Source organism: Amyelois transitella, chromosome 28 (assembly GCF_032362555.1).
Source record: "Amyelois transitella isolate CPQ chromosome 28, ilAmyTran1.1, whole genome shotgun sequence".
In the NCBI taxonomy this organism is placed as follows: domain Eukaryota; kingdom Metazoa; phylum Arthropoda; class Insecta; order Lepidoptera; family Pyralidae; genus Amyelois; species Amyelois transitella.
The window spans coordinates 3238894-3259775 of NC_083531.1; the positions used below are offsets into that span (position 1 = coordinate 3238894).

The 20882-nt window shown below is 36.5% G+C and overlaps 1 protein-coding gene across 1 annotated transcript; it reads left to right on the forward strand.

Moving 5' to 3' along the window:
- Positions 1–249: 249 nt before the first annotated feature.
- On the forward strand, positions 250–20275 carry LOC106138115 (solute carrier family 2, facilitated glucose transporter member 1-like). Its single transcript, XM_060952308.1, has 12 exons — positions 250–546; positions 7476–7574; positions 8265–8425; positions 9555–9665; positions 10669–10756; positions 12823–13036; positions 13502–13560; positions 15696–15897; positions 16950–17098; positions 18271–18367; positions 18983–19083; positions 19523–20275. Exons 1-12 carry the CDS (start codon positions 541–543, stop codon positions 19658–19660), a joined length of 1425 nt encoding a protein of 474 aa, XP_060808291.1. The 5' UTR covers positions 250–540; the 3' UTR covers positions 19661–20275.
- Positions 20276–20882: the final 607 nt, after the last annotated feature.

Genomic DNA, 20882 nt, shown 5'->3' on the forward strand with positions numbered 1-20882 from the left:
GACTCAACCTTTGTTTAAACAACTGTGACCGAAGTTCAAAGTCAAAAGTTATTCGAATATATGAATCTCCACTCTTTTTTTTAGTCACTGAGGCCATATTACTAAATAAAGAGTAATATAGTTCTAATAAAAACATGTAAATAAGTAATTTTTTAGCAGTTATAGCGCTGCGCCGCCGTATAGAGTAGACCTACGGCGGGGCGCAAAAAATTAACCGGTTGAATGACGTCATTAAACCAACAGCGCTCGCGCTTGCCTCGCGTCACCTCCATTTCAAAATAATTTCGAATTGTTCGAACGCGCGCTTCTTTCACTAGCCGGAAATATATTGAAAAGAAAAAAAAAATGAATGTGACTTTGAAAATTAAATGAGACATAATTTTTTACTTACGCGAAAATATTGAAGTGTATATTGATATTTTCTTAAAAAATACGACGTGATTTTACGTGATAGTGTGATATTTTGAAGTTCTGTATTACGCAAGGGACGGAATATTCGTTGCGCAAGCTTTTGTGGATTTTTGAAGGGACAGCGACATAATGGCGGTAAATTGTTTTTTTTTTTTAATGCCCAAGGACGTTTCTGTATTTAAGCATAAGACTTGACTTCTATCTGGCTTTGTTGACTTTAATGACTGAGGCCGCACGCAATGCCGGCGGATCTTAAATTATGTTGTTTTACAATTTTTAGACTAGATTTTGAGTAAATAGTCGACTTTTGTTTTCTGTTTTGAGTTTAAGTTTCAAGTACCTACTTAAAATTTCTTAAAAACATAGGAAAACATGAATCGAATGCAAAGGGTTCAATGAAACCATTTTCTAAATATAAACCAACTATTTTCTTCAACACATCTATACGAATCGGTCTTACTTTAACATGGCGCCCACATTTATTTATTTAATAATTATAATTTAACATTAACAATTATGTAATGAATGATACACATGCATTCAGTTCACAGCTCTGTTTACCCTTTTAAGGATAAATCCGTGACGTTTTGTATCCATTGTATTTCTGTTGGTCACGTACGCGCCCTTCCTCCAATCCTCAAGGTGACATGAATAAATAACGGTCACTTCCTACCTTACAATAGGTTACCTGTTACGAGTAATAAGGATGTAAGAATGTCTATAGGAGCGAGTAGGTAGCAACTTCTTGGTACTGATAAAGGTCCGTTATTTCCACGTAATTGTATTTACAAATACTTTCTATAGATTTCGTCATGTGCATTTTCTGATAATTATAACCTTCTGGGCACGGTGTATAGAACACATCAATGCAATGTTGTAACATTGTAAATGTTACCTTTATTAACTACATTAATACTTATATATTTCTTTTTTGTTGAGCCATCAATAAACTTTATAGGACACTCGCCCCATCACTAGTACATTTATCTCCTCCTCGTGTGTCTTCGCTGAGCTCATCTACGGTTCTGGCAGAATCATCAGGGTCGCGGTGTATGCACTTGCGATATTATGTTGAATCAGGATTTTTTTCACTGTCCATCATTGTTCGTGGTTCATACATGCACATTGCACATTAATATTTTTTATTACTGTTAATTATGTATGTAACCAACAAATGTATTGTGATCTATACTAATATTATAAAGCTGAAGACTTTGTTTGTTTGTTTGTTTGAACGCGCTAATCTCAGGGACTACTGGTTCGAATTGAAAAATTTTTGCGTTGAATAGAACATTTATCGAGGAAGGATTTAGGTCATATAACATCACGCTGCAACTATAAAGAGCAAAGAAATAATGGAAAATGTGAAAAAAAACGGGGAAAATTATTCATCTTTGAGGGCTTCAATGATGCCCAAAATAACTATTCCACGCGGACGAAGTCGCGGGCACAGCTAGTAGTGATACCTAGCCATGTGACGTTTCTAAAAAAAATTTCTTTTTAATAGATTTTTTTTAAATTATTTCTGTTGGCTAGTTCCGGAGTTGACATCTATCATCTAACTTAACATAGGAACATTATTCAACCACCATTCATAAACAAATCTATACATACATACATAGTTGAGAAACCGTAATAAACAAATTAGAGCGTGAAAATTATGCAAACGGGTTACCGTAACGGTATTTAACTCACGTTTATGCGGAGAATTGTTTTTTTTTTATAAAGCTTTTATATCAATAACTAGCGACCCGCCCCGGCTTCGCACGGATGCACAGCCGATACTAAATATGTATATCTCTATTAGAACTAACTAAAGGACCGCCCGCAAAGCGGCTAACTAAGTCTTGCTCCCGGCAAAAGTGTCACTTCTGCCTGCAGTCCCGGGCCGTGCAGCAGAAATCGTAATATTTTAATTTCACCACAACTTCAAAATCAAACGTCCAATTTTAATCATTCAAATTATCTACATAAACTGTACTTATTGATGAAATTATTTATTTTGATAAGGATTAATAGCATGAGTAAAAAAACGCGTTTAAATGTAGACCAAAAAGAATTCAAGATTTTTAAATAAAAATGTGGTTGTTGTGCCTCACTCGACATAGATAGGTACCTATAGTGTGTCGCGGACTTTTTTGTAGATATTTATAAGATCTACAATTAATTAAAACATTTTATGGTTCTATCTTTTGTAGTTTAGGCAGCGTACGCAGATTAAAGTAACTTTTTGGTTGATTTTTTTCAGTTTGTGTCCGAAAAATCCAAATATATTACGGAACCCTATTTTTTTTCCAAAATAAAATATAGTCTATGTTACTCCTGGATAATGTAGCTTTCGAATGGTGAAAGAATTTTTAAAATCGGTCCAGTAGTTTTTGAGCCTATTCATTACAACCAAACAAACAAACAAACAAAGTTTTCCTCTTTATAATATTAGTGTAGATAATTGTTGTTTAGTAAATTTAAACCATAGAGTACATAGTGATTTTTTCTTATTGTACCTACTACGGAATGCTTTACGCAAGAGTGCGACTCGTAATTCAAATTTTTTTTTTATTATAATTAGAGCGTACGTATATATTTGGTACATTTATATTGTTTTGGAGGAATTGAAACTAATATTAATAAAAGATGAACTTTAATTTTTTTTCCTGTTTTTGTTAATTTTAGAGTTTTCATTCATTCATCAAAGCACATTCAAAACGTTTGATAAAACCGTAAAAATACAAATAATAACTGGTCGAACACAGAACCTCCTTTTTTGAAGTCGGTTAACGTTGAGTTGCTTCAGTTGAGACTGTCATTAATTCATGAATAAATAAATTGCTTTTGTATTAGACTACATGAATATATAAATTGTTTATGCTTTCGTCTTACCGATTTAAATTCTGAAGGTCAAAAAGGTAATGTCGTAGAACTAGGTTTTTCACTCCCGCGGGAATATAATTTTCGGATATTTTTGCGGATACTAACTCTGACCCGATATATATGTAGGTTAGTTTTTCCTCCTTGCAAAAAGTATCAAGTAAGAGTAGAAGGATCTGCATCAGCATGATACTCCTTATTTAAAAAAACGCAAAAGCATTTTATCATTCTGTCTATTCTCTGAACTCATAAAGGTTTTATGAAATATGAGCAAAGAGAATGATTTCAAGGTGACGTGAAGAAAACAAGCTATGTAGATTGCACTGTATTATCGAAAAACTTCTGAGTAAGTATATTTTACACTTTCAAAATATGCACTGATGAACAAACTATTCAAATTATATAAGGACTTTAAATAATTATAATCAATAACTTGGACTAAAAATTAATTTTAATTCGGTTCGGCGCTAATCATATTTTTTGTTCTTTTTTTAAAATTTCATTTGTTTTCCAGCCAGTATTACCTACTGACCAATGAGGTTGGGTCTCATTTTAACTGCCTGTTTGACCATATTCAGTGTCGTGTCCATTTCGTTATAAATAAGATCCTTTGTTTAATAAGCTAAACCAGTGTTTCCTAAATAACTTATCAGTGGCCTTCCGGTGTCCAAACATGGCAGATAATGGATGAAGATATAACCTTAAAATACCTATAATATGAACTGACTCATTTTTAAGTTATGTACAATATTCTGGTGAGACTTGTTGGTATTTTTTACTCTAAATCTTAAACCTTGAAGAGATCGGAGACGTCTTGATGAAGGGTCAGATCAAGAAGCCCTTACATAAAAAGCATAACGAATGTGGAAGAAGCTAAAGAAGTGCATTATAAATTTAATGCGGCCTGCGTGACGTCCCCTTATTTAGGGCCAATCAAAATTAGAATAATATATTTTTAAACTTTTCAATTTTTAATTGTTTTTTTTTTTATATTTTGACTACGTTTGACCTGAATCAGCCTGGTAGTCAGCAAGATGAGGCCTAAGGTGTTGAACTCAAAATCAAATACCCTTGCCTTAAAAAAAAACAAGATTCTTTTTTTGTAATTTTTAAATGATGAATGATGATGAATGAATTTATATTAAGTAGATATAATTATTATGTAAGTAGGTACTTAAGTTGACGACAATTATGCGATACCTTGCTTCCTATTTTAAATAGATAGGTAGGTATTTAATAAATATTGATAATTATTACGAATAATAACGAATGGGCGGGAAACAGAAATCAATGTATCATACATATATCATGATTGTGCCAACTGTTGTAGGTATAAAGATCAACCTGTCAGTTTCTATTGTTTTGACTCGACCATTGTCTGGCGGCTCAACTTACGCAGGACATTAATGATTCACTCACAAATGCTTGAATACCCAAGGCGATCGATAGGAAACAATTGGAATTAAAAGCCTAATTATAGAGACAATTACATACGTACATACATATAATCAAGTCTGTATCCCTAGCAGGGCAGACAGAGCCACCAGTCTTGAAAAGACTGATAGGCCACGCTCAGCTGTTTGGCTTAGTAAAAGAGTGATATGCCACATTCAGCTGTTTGGCCTTATGATAGAATTGAAATTCAAATAGTGACAAGTCGCTAACCCATCGACTAAAAGGACGATCCCAAGTTTATAAGCCTATCCCTTAGTCGCCTTTAAGACATCCGTGGGAAAGAAATGGAGTGGTCGTATTCTTTTTTCTATTGGTGCCGGGAACCTAACGGCACACGGAACGGCACGGCACGGCCAAATAATAACTGATTGTATTATCATTATCAATTATACCTATTCTTTTAATTAAATACTTAAACATTGTGTGTGGCTTATACATTAGCTTCAAACTCTGTATAGTTTTTATATATGCAATGGGCTCTAGCTACTAGTATAATTACGTCTTTATCCCTTACGGCGTAGACAGAGCCAACAGTCTTGAAGGAGTGAAAGGTCTCGTTCAGCTTTGAATTGAGTTGAGAATCAAATTTGAGGAAAAGAGGTTAAAAATGCGTATGGCTCAATGATTTGAATCCCACCCGGTATACATTAGTTTGAATACTAACCGATGCTCTTACGGTGAGGGAAAACATGGCGAGGAAACCTACACATTCAGGCAACTGGATGTGTAACCTTGATCGATCCAATACGAGTTAGGTTGCCTTGCAAAGGTTGCGGAGGTCAGACGGGAGTCGCTTCGTGTAAAAACCTGACTCACCCAATCCAGGGTCCATGGTCAAAGGTATACCCCGGGCTCCTCTCCAGAGTGACGAGGGGGCTAAAGCCAGGAGGAGAGTTATGAATGTGGATGAAGCGAAAGAAATACCTATTTCTTTCGCTTCGTCCACGTTCATAACTTTTCATGCAAGTATTAGGCATTTAGGAAAGCTGCCAAAAATTCGCAGAACAAAACAAACTTAAACTGCAGACGAGAACTGATATATGAGTTGGTTACGGAATTAAAATAACATTTTTGCCGCCAAAATATAAATTAGTAAACAAACTTTCGTAGCTCTACGTCACGTATGTGTTGTGTGTTTTTTAATATAACGTACTTAAAGGTTGTTCAAACTACTGAAACTGGCCACTAAGAAAAAAAGAAAAACCAAAATAGAATGTTATGTCAGATATTGTTTAAAAAAGCGTGTTATTATGAAATATCCGTTCATTGAAATTCATACACTAATTATTGATCTTAATTGTATTGTCAAACTGCCTTAATCATATTATAGTTCAGTGTTATATTCAAGCAAGTGCAGTTTGACTTTTACCATCATAAATTCCCACTGTAAATTTTTCAAATAGAACTAGTAGTTCCTGAGATCAGCGCGTTCAAACAAACAAACTCTTCAGCTTTATAATATTAGTAAAGATCGGATATAAACCCACGAAATTTTGTGTTTATTTCGTAACATCATGGGTTCACATGGCTATCTAGCGATCAATTACCATGTTGGTATATGTCATTAGAGTAACATTAAATGTTTGTATAGTTATTAGGTAGTATGTCGAGGTCATCGTTGGCAGAAAATATTTAACGTAGGTATCTAAGTAATTAACTTAGTATTAAATGTATTAAAATAGGCAAGTACCTAAGCTTATAAAATACATTGTGGCTAGCTGTGCTCGCGACTTCGTCCACGTGGAATAGTTATTTTGGGCATCATTAAAGCCCTCAAGGATGAATAATTTTCCCCGTTTTTTTTTTCACATTTTTCATTATTTCTTTGCTTCTTATAGTTGCAGCGTGATGCTATATAGCCTAAAGAATTCCTCGATAAATGGTCTATTGAACGCAAAAAGAATTTTTCAATTCAAACCAGTAGTTCCTGAGATTAGCGCGTTCAAACAAACAAACAAACTCTTCAGCTTTATAATACCTATTAGTATAGATAGTGCTTAGGAAAACTTAGCAAATTGATTAAGAATTATTCTTCATAGCTTCCTGTTAGGTGACAATCAACATTCCGTATATGGCTTCTTTGAAGTTTACGATATGTTATTTTTTTCTAGACATGAATAGACTCTACTTACAAAGATGACATTATACTTTTAATGATGACATGTTTATAAGTATATTCTTCTGAGGTTTGTTGAATGGAATTATTTTTTTCACAATAATGTTTGAGTTTTAAGAAAAGCCAGCCAGCCAAGAGTGAAAAGTCTAGCTATGTGTTATATGCAAACGTTAATAAAGTTCGTCTTGACTTCGCAAAATATCAATCTCTGAGTTTAACTGAATTGATAAAGACATCAAAGATCGTTAAGGAAAATAGCTGAGCGCGGCCTATCAGTCTTTTGAGACTGTTGGCTCAACCCTGCAAAGGATATAGAAGTGGTCACTGTCTACCCCGCAAGGGTGACGTGATTATGTGAATATATGTAGCTGGATCGTGGTTATAGGTAGCGAAGACATAAAATAGACGCGATTCTTCTAGTGAGAACCGTAGAAGTTTATCAAGGGAATTGAAAGAAAGAAAGAAATATCTTTATTTGGCGCAAAAGGTGTTGAAAAGACTGAATGGCCACGTTCAGCTATTTATACGGCTTAATGATAGAATTGAGATTCAAATAGAGACAGGTTGCTAACCCATCGCCAAAGTACAGTTTTATCATGCCTACTTATTGATTGATTGATTCCAGGGTGTGAACCTGCGACTGCTGTTCGCTGTTGTCTCCTCAGCATGCTGGTCTTCCTTCCAGCATGGTTACAACACTGGGGTGCTCAACGCGCCGCAAGAGGTGTGTACGCAACATACATACATACATACATATGGTCACGTCTATATCCCATGCGGGGTAGACAGAGCCAACAGTCTTGTAGACTAAATGGCCACGTTCAGCTATTTGGCTTAATGATAGAATTGAGATTCAAATAGTGATAGGTTGCTAGCCCATCGCCTAAAAGAAGAATCCCAAGTTTATGAGCCTATCCCTTAGTCCCCTTTTACGACATCCATGGGAAAGACATGGAGTGGTCCTTTTCTTTTTTGTATTGGTGCCGGGAACCACACGGCACAGGTGTGTACGCAACCTTCTTGGTATACGCCATAGCAATGGTTGCCATTGTTTTGTTACATACATACATACTTACATAAAATCACGCCTCTTTCCCGGAGGGGTAGGCAGAGACTACCTCTTTCCGCTTGCCACGATCTCTGCATACTCCCTTCGCTTCGTCTGCATTCATAACTCTCTTTATGAAAGCTCGGCGGTTTTGTTTGTTAGAAAAAGTCCTATATAACATCACGCTGCAACTATAAGGAGCGAAGAAGTAATGGAATGGAAAATTTGAAAAAAAAATTATTCAGCCTTAAGGGCTTCAATGATGCCCAAAATAACTAATCCGCGCGTACGAAGTCGCAAGCACAGTTATTTATCTAGGTATATATCTTCAGAGAGTGAGGAAAGAATGTTGTTTATTTCTCACAGATCATGTCAGACTGGCTTCAGAACGACGTCCTGAACGGGACGGATATGACGAAGAAGTCAACTGAGGATCCTAAGGTGACGTCGGTATGGGCAGTCGCGGTGTCCATATACTGCGTGGGCGGTATGCTCGGCGGTATTGTTACGGGATATATGGCAGATAGGTTTGTTTTTACATACGTACTTACATAATTATATACTTTGGTTTTATGATTTGTCCAAAAAAAAAAAAAATATACTGCCCTGGTATAACTAAAATGTCGTTAACTGCCAAATCCTTGTTTTAAGTAAAACGTCAAAAACTGCGGTAAATATTTACACTGATGCCATTCATCAATGCGAACGCCTATTTATGACTAAAAGGTACCAAAAAGTCGTATATACAGATCGAAAGAGATTTTTTTTCTTATTTTACTGGTAAAAAAGGTGTAAATCCTGATGTCAGATAACGGCATTTTAGTTAGGTATACCACGGCAGTATACGAGACAAATTACACTGATTGAGTTAACCTCGAAGTAAGTTCGAGTATTGTGTTGTGAGATACTAACTCAACGATACTAACGATATTGGCACGTCTATATCCCTTGCGGGGTAGACGGAGCAAAGTTGAAAGGCAACTTACAGTTGTATGGGTAAATAATTGTGAATGAAGTTGACCTACTTATAAAAAACAAACAAACAAAATGTCGTAAAAGGCTGTTACTCTTCCGCTTATACAGCTAAACCGATTCGAATGAAATTTTGTATGCATACAGTACAATAAGTACAATAAAGATGTTTGATTTGATTTGAACAATTAAAAATCCGTCTTCTAACTTACTTTAAAGATAGGGTACTGTAAAAAAAAATATCTACCCCTATATACTAAAATGGGGGTGAAAGGTCGGATGAAAATCACGTCTCTTCCGCTTTCACAGCTAAACCACTAAACGGATTTTAATGAAATTTTGTATCCATGTAGAATAGACCTTTAGGTAACATGGGCTACTTATTTCTTGAAATTCCCAAGGGTGCGAAGCCCCACGCAAAAGCTAGTAGATTGCAAAAGTAGTAACTATTTGCAATAATATTAATATTAGATAGTATTACTATTTAAGATGGATGAAGCGAAGGAAGTATGCATAGATCGTGGCAAATGGAAAGAGGTAGTCTCTGCCTACCCCTCCGGGAGAGAGGCGTGATTTTATGTATGTAATACATACATTACTATTTATATATAACTTATTATACTATTGCTAGTATAGTTAGCAAAAGTCCCTTCCCCTTTACAATGGGGTTCCATTTCATTTCAGGTTCGGGAGGAAAGGAGCGCTCCTCATCAACAATGGCCTAGTGTTTATAGCAGCAGTCCTTCAGGGCTTCTCCAAGGCGGCTGGTTCTGCTGTCATGCTCATCGTTGGCAGGTAAGAACGAGTCGATTCGTGTACAAACATGTCTTAGGCAATCCAGTATAGTTGTCAAGAAGCGCCAGGGAGGTTTTTTTCTTTTTTTTTAATTAGTTTTACATACATACATATGGTCACGTCTATATCCCTTGCGGGGTAGACAGAGCCAACAGTCTTGAAAAGACTAGTCGGTTAGGATGTTGAAAGGAAGAGAAAAAGACCACGTAGCGGAAGCGACGATTATGGCTCGATCACCATCAAAGGGAAGATCTTCCGCCAGGCTAAGTGTGATGATAAATTAGGTGCCAGGAGTCCCAGACTCTAACGGGTGAACACCCGGGGGGTTGTCCTTAAAAGGATTTCCCCTTCGATACCAAAAAAAGGCTAATTGTGACGCCTAGGGAACAGCGGCTCCGATGATGTTGTGTCGGAGGTTGTATATATGCTCCAATGCGTGAAATCTTTGCTTGCGTGATTTAGATTCTTCGCTGTTATTGGCTGATAGCGTCGCGTGATTGGCTGTCGTTACTTGTGGCGTAGAGATGTCGCTACAACCATAATGGTACCAATGTCTAAACCTGAAGTTACTTCTGATATAATTGGATTAGAAAATTTAAATATAAGATTAATAAGGTTTTGTTTTGAAAGAAAAAACCCTGTAAAATTGCGATCCTTTTTTTAGGCGATGGGCTAGCAACCTGTCACTATTTGGATCTCAATATCACCATTAAACCGAGTAGCTGAACGTGGCCATTCAGTCTTTTCGGGACTACTGGCTCTGTCTACCCCGTAGGGGATGTGGACGTGACTATATGTATGTTTGAAAAAACAGATGAAAGTTATTTATTTATTTAAACTTTATGCACGTAAAATGTACAACAGGTGGACTTAATGCCACAAGGCATTCTCTGCCAGTCGAACCTTCGGACCAAACTGAGATGGATGTACGGGTGGTGCAATGACTTTAAAAAAAAAATTAATAATAATAAAAATAGTTATGCCTTCAATTTCGTAATTTCAGACTGATCATTGGTGTCAATAGTGGATTGGCTGCCGGCATAGCGCCCATGTATTTGGCTGAAATATCACCAGTCTCTCTTAGAGGCTCGGTAAGTGTCTAAGTATAATAAGTACTTATTATCGTTTTTATAAGTTAGTCTAGTTTTTGTATGGCGCGAAAATATTGAGATATTGAGAATTAACTGTCCGCTATTGGTCTTACCACTAATTTTGAACAAGAAAGCAGGAGACGTTTGCACGTTATTGAAGAAAATGCTTCAGTGCAGTTTGTTACCGCTTCTTCTGCACTGACGCTTCGGAATCGGTTATTAAAATGACGTCAACCAATGTTGTGTATACCGAAAGATATGACAATTATGATGTTTGAAATATCCCATTAAAATGAATTACCGTTAGGATTTTTTCGAATTTCGTTCTTTTTTAATTTTAATTTTTTTTTGCATTTTAAATTTAACGTACCTATTAAATACTAGCTGTGCCCGCAACTTCGTCCGCGTGGAATAGTTACTTTGGGCATCATTGAAGCCCTCAAGGATGAATAATTTTCCCCGTTTTTTTCATTATTTCTTTGCTCCTTATAGTTGCAGCGTGATGTTACATAGCCTATAGCCTTTTTCGATAAATGGTCTATTCAACGCAAAAAGATATTTTCTTTTCAATTCGAACCACTAGTTTCTGAGATAAGCGCGATCAAATAAACAAACTCTTCCGCTTTATAATATTAGTAGGGGAGACTGGGGACACTTGATCCCCATTTTAGTTTATTGCTCATATCTTAGTCTATAGTAATGGCTTTCAGAAAATTTTTGGTGACTACCTAGAAAAACTATTCATCTAACTTTGTACATTATCAGATTATGGAATTAATTAATAATTAGTACTTATTTTTTTAATTTACTACGACATTACAAAAGGATCAAGTGTCCCCTATGCTGGGAGACTTGATCCCTGTGTAGGTTAGATTTGATTATAGGGGAACAAGTGTACATACGTCATTATAAAATAATAATAATGCATTTTACAATATAAAAATTGTTTATTTAATCATATAAACATAACAAAAATCAACACTTACAATGGTTATTATAATTTTAGACCTCTATGTGGTTACTTAAAGATAATTTGAGTCTTAATAATCACAATCCTTACTAATTGCGTACCTACTAAAACTTTTTTAGTCTTATTTTTATTATCGCAATGATTTACATCATTATAGGGAAATTTAACATCTGGCTGTCGTTGTTGTTTCCTGGTGTATCTTCTTAGTGTCATCAAAGGCACATCATAAAGTTTTGCAGTTCCTTTGATAGTATTTCCTTTCAAATTCTCCTTTCATAACCGCTAATTGAAGTTTAGTTTTGTATATGGGTATGGTTTCTTAGCGCCCTCTTTATACGTAATATACGTTAATATTTTTCTTCCATCTAAAACAAGTAAAAATACTGAGCTATCTGTACCTAACCAAATATAGGGGACACTTGATCCCGGGATCAAGTGTCCCCGCACTCGCAGGGATCAAGTGTACCCGGAACTGATTTTTTCAAAAACCAAATTTTTTTTTAAAGAAATAAAACGGAAATTAGATGAAAAACTCATCAATACAAACTTCAATTAACAACTTTTCTAGTCTTTAGAATGTGGTTACTAATTTATAATTAATAATAACTATAGATAATGATTTAAATACTCACAGAAAAATATTTTCACCTGGCGAAAACAAAATGTCACCACTGCTCTGAAGTTGTCAATTGTGAACCGTCAAATTTACGTTCAGCCATAGACAATGAGTGAAAGCAACAGTATTGCCAGTATTTAAAATAAAAATACCGTGTGCTTATCGATTTATTGACAAGGGATCAAGTCTCCCTGGGGATCAAGTATCCCCAGTCTCCCTATATAGATTACTGCATGAATTTTTCAAATTTCGTTTTTTTATATTGATTTTTTTTCTTTTTGCATTTTAAGTTTAATGTACCTATTAAATATATAAAGATACATACATACATACATATGGTCACGTCTATATCCCTTGCGGGGTAGACAGAGCCAACAGTCTTGAAAAGACTGAATGGCCACGTTCAGCTATTTGGCTTAATGATAGAACTGAGAACTGAACTGAGCTTAATTATAAAGATCCCAAATACAATATTTTCAGATCGGCACAGTATACCAATTGGTGATAACAAGCACTATCCTACTGTCACAAGTTCTGGGTCTGTCTTCTATACTGGGAACAGCTGATGGTTGGCCATACCTCCTAGGCTTAGTGGCTATACCGGCGGCCATACAGTATGCTACACTTCCTTTGTGCCCCGAGTCACCAAAATTTCTATTATTGAATCGCGGGAAGGAGTTACATGCGCAGAGAGGTGAGGTTTTTTTTAAAGTAGGTACTTGAGTTTCGTTAGTAAAGATTTGCGGCAATGGGCGTATCTACAAAGTTTATCTCGGCGGCGGATGGCAGCTTGCCCACCCCAAAATAACGAAGAAGACGAATGTTATGTTTTTTTCTTGATTTTAGATTTAACTAATACACATTCAGGTATTATATTGTCAAGAAATTAATGAATTCAGAAGAATTGGAATTTCTGGGGTGGGCGAACCGACTAAGTATTCTACTTATTAGTAAAATCAAAAATTCTGATGTGGCGATCGAACTGTTCTGGGTAACTGTACTGGCCTAAGTAAGATTTATAGATTAGAAGATACACAAACAAATAACAGGCTTGCATGCTTAATGTGCTTTAATTAATCAATAATTATGAGGGTTAAGAATAATAAAAACAGATGTACCTATCAAATGGGATCTTTGATTGAATATAATGGTTTTTCAGCATTGAACTGGCTTCGTGGGGCCGTAGCTGTACATGGTGAGATGGAGGAAATGCATCAGGTTGGTTCACAAATATCACATCTTTATCCCTAGGGGTACACAGGGTAGACAGGGTCTGAAAGGCTTCGTACAGCTGTTTGGCTTGATGATAGAATTAAGATTCAAAATAGTGGCATAAGATTCAAGATGTTTATTATCACTTCGATTGGTTCAATAAAATAAAAAACATTTTTTTTATTTATTTCATTGCGAAGACTAATAGCTGTTATGATTATAACCATTAATAAAATATTATTTAACCACTAATTTAAAGGGGGACATTTGTCTTATGGTTCCACCTCTAAATGCGGCAACTACAGAACGCTAGCACTGATATCACATGCCAGTAAAGTGATGCTCCATATCATCAACAGCAGAATTAGACACTTCCTGGACTGGCAAATTCCACAAGAGCAAGCGGGATTTGTTAAGGGCAGGGGCACTCGCGAGCAAATCCTAAACATACGCCAGCTGATCGAAAAAGCCTACGAATTCAACGTACCTATCATCTTGTGCTTCATCGATTACAGCAAAGCCTTCGACTGTGTCGTGTGGTCAGACCTCTGGAATATACTGGGAGAGCTGGGAGTGCCTCAACATCTTGTGGCGCTTATCCGCTCGCTGTACCTAAATAACCAAGGCATCGTCAAAATCGAGGATTGCACATCGGAGCCATTTAGTTTTGCTAAAGGCGTTAGGCAGGGCTGCATCCTGTCTCCGATTCTCTTCAACGTTTACGGAGAATACATCATCAGGCGGGCTTGCGAGGACTGGGACGGCGGAGTCACGGTTGGTGGCACCAGACTGACAAACCTTCGTTACGCAGACGACACCACATTAATAGCTGCAAGTGAAAGCGAAATGGTGGAATTCCTTGCCCGTATTGAGAACATCAGTTTGCAATTAGGTCTCAAAATCAACCACGCCAAAACCAAACTAATGGTGGTAGATCGTGCCGGAAGACTTGAACTGACGAATGCTCTCAACTTAGACATCGTCAATGACTTTGTCTACCTGGGGGCCAACATCAGTGACAGGGGATCCTGTGAGACGGAAATAAGGAGACGAATAGGGATGGCCAAAAATGCCATGTCTCAACTACAAAAGATATGGAAGGACCGAGGCATTTCACGGAAGACAAAAAAGAAACTTGTCCACACTCTGGTCTTCTCCATATTTAGCTATGGCGCCGAGACATGGGTCCTGAAAAAGGCTGATAGAGACCGCATAGATGCCTTCGAAATGTGGTGCTGGAGGAAGATGCTACAGATACCCTGGACTGCCTTCCGTACCAATGCATCTATCCTGCGTGAACTCCAAATCAAAACGAGACTGTCCACCACCTGTCTCCGCAGGATACTGGAGTTTTTCGGCCACATTGCACGGAAAGACGGTCACAACATGGAGCAACTAATGGTGACAGGCAAGGTTGACGGAAAAAGACCTAGAGGTCGCAGCCCTACAAGATGGTCGGATCAAATCCGATCGTCACTAAACACCGATCTCCATAAGGCCCTCCACGACGCAAAGGATCGCAACAGGTGGAAGGAAGAGATCAAGGAGAAAGTGATTCGGCGGGGGAGTCACGACCCTCAGCAATGAGGTATACGACGCGAGGAGGAGGATTTGTCTTATCTTCTTTCTTCACCTTTCATATTGTTTAAATTCAGATGAAGAAAGAGAGGAAAGATCAGACATCTTCTTTCTTATAAAAATTTACTAACTCCAGGAACTTAGTCGCGCACATTCCCACTCCTTCAGAGAGGAGCTTGGCATCTTGGATTAGATAAATCAGGTTTTCACACGAAGCGGTTCTCGCCTGACCTTACCCTTTGCGGGGGAAACTAACCCATATAGGGTTAAAGTTAAAAAAAAATAGTTAAGACATTTGACCACTCCATCTCTTTCCCATGGATGTCGTAAAAGGCAACTAAGGGATAGGCTCACAAACTTGGGATTCTTTTTTAGGCGATGAGTTAGCAACCTGTCAGTATTTGAATCTCAATTAAGTATATCATTAAGCCAAATAGCTGAACGTGGCCATTCAGTCTTTTCAAGACTGTTGGCTCTGTCTACCCCGCAAGGGATATAGACGTGACCATATGTATGTATGTAAGACATTTGCCTTATTGACGTCAGTATTCCTCATCTGCCAGGAAGCGGAGAAGAATAAGGTGACGAAGAAGGTGACCCTCCGCGAGCTGTTCAGCAACAGGACTCTCCGTCAGCCGCTGCTGATCGCGATGATGGTGATGATAGCGCAGCAGCTCTCCGGCATCAATGTTGTGATATTCTTCTCCACTGACATTTTTACGAAGGCCGGAATTAGCAAGGACAACTCGCAATACGCGACATTAGGTGAGGCGTCAGTGAATGAATACATTTGCTTAATTGCTTTCATTTCATTTGCATTTTCTTTTTTTTTTTTGTGTGTGCAATAAAGTTATTCATTTATCGAAGGCCGGAATTAGCAAGGACAACTCGCAATACGCGACATTAGGTGAGGCGTCAGTGAATGAATACATTTGCTTAATTGCTTTCATTTCATTTGCATTTTCTTTTTTTTTTTTGTGTGTGCAATTAAGTTATTCATTTATCTGTACTAATATTATAAAGAAGAGTTTGTTTGAACGCGCTAATCTCAGGAACTTCTAGTTTGAATTGAAAAATTCTTTTTGCGTTGAATAGACCATTTATCGAAAGGCTTTAAGCTATATAACATCACGCTGCAACTATTAGGAGCGAAGAAATAATGGTAAATGTGTAAAAAAACGGGGAAAATAATTCATCCATGAGGGCTTCTGATTGATTTTTTAAATTTGATTTTTTGTTTGCAATAGAGTTATTCATTTATTTATTCATAAATAATGGGTTTTATACAGGAGGACACTAGGAACTCCTTTTTCTAAAGTTCTTTTTGTAATTCTATTGCTTTTTCAAGCAACCCTAGGGCAGGGGTGGGGGGCACCCCTAACTTTGTGTATGCTAGCTACGCCCATTTATTCCACAATAAATTATATCCCCTGACTACTCCTGTTTTTCTCCTCAGAACTTCGGTAAGTGACCTTTCACTTCCATATAAATAAATGAGTTTATTCCATATAAATAAATATTTTTAGACCATTCTGAAAGAAAGAATCTTCTCATTTATGTAACTGTATTGTTTTCTAAAATTTGTCATTAAAAATGTAGCGGGAGCGATGATTCGGCTCGACCGCCACCAAAGGGAAGATCTTCCGCCAGGCTAGGTGTGACGCCTGGGGAACCGCGCGACAGACGATGTTGTGTCGGAGGTTGTATATATAGCTCCAATCCGCGAAATCTTTGCTTGCGCGATTTAAGTTTTTCGCTGCTTTTGACTGATAGCGACGCATGATTTTTAAAGTATTCGTATTATGTTTTGTTTCTAGGCGTGGGCGCTATGAACGTAGTGATGACTGTAGTGAGTCTGATGCTGGTGGAATGTGCTGGCAGGAAGACTCTACTCCTTACTGGATTCGTCGGAATGTTCATAAGCACCATAGCGCTGTTCGTCTCCAATATATACGTGAGTTTCTTTGTGAATGAACGGTCGCGATGTCTATACCTACTGGCTTTAGTCCCGGTTGCATCTATTCTAAGTTTAATTGATATTGTTAAGTTGACGTTGTTGAAGAAAATGCTGCAGTGCAGTTTGTTACCGCTTCTTCTGCACTGACGCCTTGGAAGCGGCAGTAAACTTAGTTTTAAGTAATTTATTTGACGTCAACCAATGTTGTTAAACCATACGTTTTGACAATTATTAAGCGAAATGAAGTATCCTATAATAATGAATAATAATTTTGAATTTGAATTTGCATCCTCACCACTCTGGAGAGGAGCCTGGAGAGGTATGCCTTTGACCATGGATCCTGGATTGGATGAGTCATGTTTTTACACGAAGCAACTCCCGTCTGACCTCCGCAACCTTTGCAGGGGAACCTGACCCGTATTGGATCTATCATGGTTACACATCCAATTGCCTAAATGTGCAGGTTTCCTCACGATGTTTTCCCTCACTTTAAGAGCGTCGCTCGCGCTCAATCTCACGGTGTATCAGAACTTATATCGTGCCTGCAAATATATGAATCCAATCTTTACAAAATCTTTTTTTAAATCATCCTTGATAATTGCAGACCCCAGAAGTTTCGTTCGGTTGAAAAAATGAACACATTTCGTAAAATGTCACGTACGCAATTTGTCTTAAATTTTTTATTTTTTTATATGCTGTCACTGTCAAAGACCAGTTTGCGACAGTGACCAACTGCGCAAGTGATAATGTATTATAATATAATGTGTCTAAGGGCCCATGACGACATATTTCAACGGTGACCATTTGCGAACTGCAAACAGAAACTACGTCGCACCCTTTAACTGTTGCAAATTATATTTTTATTCATACATACATATATATGATCACGTCTTTATCCCTTACGGGGTAGACAGAGCCAACAGTCTTGAAAAGACTGACAGGCCACATTCAGCCGCTCGGCACCATGATAGAATTGAGACTCAAACAGTGACGGGTTGCTAGCCCATCGCCTAAAAGAATCCCAAGTTTATAAGCCTATCCCTTAGTCGCCTTTTACGACATCCATGGGAACGAGAGAGTGGTCCTATTCTTTTTTTTATTGGTGCCGGGAACCACACAGCACTTTATTATTATTCATCTATTTTTATCATATATTTTTATTCATCTGTTCCCAGTCCGAGGTGTCGTGGGTGCCGTATTTGTGCATCGTGGTGGTCATTTTGTTTGTAATGTCATTCGCCATCGGGCCCGGCTCCATACCTTGGTTCCTTGTCACTGGTAAGCATTCAAAACTATAGTCAATATGTTTAGTGAATTAAATAAAAGCAAACAATCTTGCTACGAATTTTTATTCAATTCAAAATATTTATTGCTTATCATAAAGTGTTTACATACTTACATTCATATAATTACGTCTATATCCCTTGCGGGGTAGATAGAGCCAACAGTCTTTAAAAAGACTGATAAGCCTCGCTCAGCTGTTTGGCTTATAATAGAATTGAAATTCAAATAGTGACAGGTTGCTAGCTCATCGCACCTAAAAAAAGGAATCCCAAGTTTATAAGACTATCTTTTAGTCGACTTTTATGACATCCATGGGTATGAGATGGAGTCGTGGTGGTGGAATATTTAATATTGAAAAATTCTAAGTTACAAAAATATGTCATTTTATTTTTATTCTAATCGCTTTAAATTAATTTCAAAATGTAAGGTATTTTTTCAATACGAGTAAAAACATAGGTATACAAGATCGTTTGCATTTTATAGTTTATTATTATTTATAATTACTATTAGTTAGGTATAATTATAATACATAACGTTTTATATGACAGCCGAAATGGTAATCGGATATTTCTTGCTATTACCTACAATGAATTTTGTTTCAAATTTCAGAGCTGTTCAATCAGTCTGCGCGTCCCGCCGCCGCGTCTGTGGCCGTGACAGTCAACTGGACCGCTAATTTTATTGTGGGACTAAGTTTCTTGCCATTAACGGTGAGTTATTATTTGTAAAACGTAATTTAGTACAAATTCAGTTGTTTCAAAGTTAAAAAAAAAGTAGTAGTAGTAGTATAGAAGTTATAATAGTTTGATTGTGCGAATGCTTAATTTACGGCCTCGGCACACCGGTATTGAGCTTGTCTGTGACACAGAGGGTCCCAGGTTCAAATCCCTGCAAAGGGATGATATAACTAATACAACTAGTTATAACTACTTAGTTTAAAAGAAGTTGCTTTACATATATCAATGTTGCTTCATCACTACATGATGCAGCCCAGCTAATTTAGTTTGTTTAAATACAGATTGTAAATTCTGTAATTTTCAGACAAATGTAATAATCACTTGCTTTCACAAGCGACGAAGGTTAGAAACTTCATCACTTCGCGGGTTAATTGTAAAAAAAGGATTTATTTAACTTTTTTTTTCTTTTCAGTTGGCACTTGGTCACTACACTTACCTCATTTTCGCAGCACTCCAGGCATTGTTTATCATATTTATATTCTTCAAAGTACCAGAGACCAAAAACAAGACTGTTGAAGAAATATCAGCCATGTTTAGACAGCAATTATAATTTTAGGTTAAGTCCTGTATGCGCGAAATTAAGTTTCGCAAAATGCCTTAAAATATTTAAAGATTCAGACATTTTGCGAATGGCGATTCAATTATTTAAGTGCCTATGAGACTTGAGCAAGCGTAATCAAAACAGCCACAGAAGCGTTCGATGCATTTTTGACATTGTGCGACATATCGCATTTTGACTACCTCGCATAAGCTACACTCAATTGTACATACATTAATTATGTAATGCTATCTCCATATATATTTTTTTAATATTCACACATATAATATAATGATATTATGACATCCACTAGTACTCGTTGAATATCATATCTATTAAATAATAGAACTTTGATAATACATAATAAATAAAACAGTAGCATTAATAAACATTATGCCTCGTGAATTTTTGATTTATATTTCTCAGTTGATAAGTCCTTACATATTTATTTTATTTAATACTGTGAACCCAAAGTCTATCTAAGAATATGCACCATTATCATCACAATATCATACGTACGATTAATATTATAAATTCATGTTTAGTGAAAAATATAAAGAACTAAAATATTTGAAACGAAAATTGACATTTTGCGATAATTATTTTCAATTTCACAAAAAAGGTGGATTTTTTAAAAAGCTAAACCTATCTTTTTGTTTTATGAAGAATGCGTAGGTATTCAAATTTGGGAGGGAAAATACCAATGTTTTTTTTTCTTTATTTTTAAACGACTTACTCTTATTATATAGACGAGACATAAAGATCAACTTCTTGTCTCGTCATACTTAGGTAGACTAGTTTAGATCTGAACAATAACTACTTAATAGGTCTTCAAATCGTATATTTATATACTTTAGTTATTAAAGAGTAATGTGACGTGACGTTAGAAATTTACTCAACAGTATAATTACAACAATTATGTAGATACTCTATCTTCCAACTGAACGTTGCATTCGAGACTGTCGACTCTGTCTGATCCATAACGGATAACGACGTGCATTGTGTATGTATTAGGTATAGTAACTACAATGTACTTAATACTCTATAGTTTCAAAAATTTACATTATAAGATATAAAACACTGCGTGTTAGGTATAAAACATTACATGTTAAATAAAAATGTAATTTAACGTATGTTTCAGTAATTTCGACACTAAATTAAAAACATGTTGAGTATAAGTTATTTAACAGGTTTTAATTGTTACTTTCAAATGTTATATAACATTGTTATTTTA

Excerpts from the sequence above, each read along its gene's own strand:
- LOC106138115 (XM_060952308.1), top strand. Across the intron at positions 10,757-12,822 it reads CAGTCTCTCTTAGAGGCTCG|ATCGGCACAGTATACCAATT; the intron begins GTAAGTGTCTAA and ends CAATATTTTCAG. Across the intron at positions 13,037-13,501 it reads GGAGTTACATGCGCAGAGAG|CATTGAACTGGCTTCGTGGG; the intron begins GTGAGGTTTTTT and ends ATGGTTTTTCAG.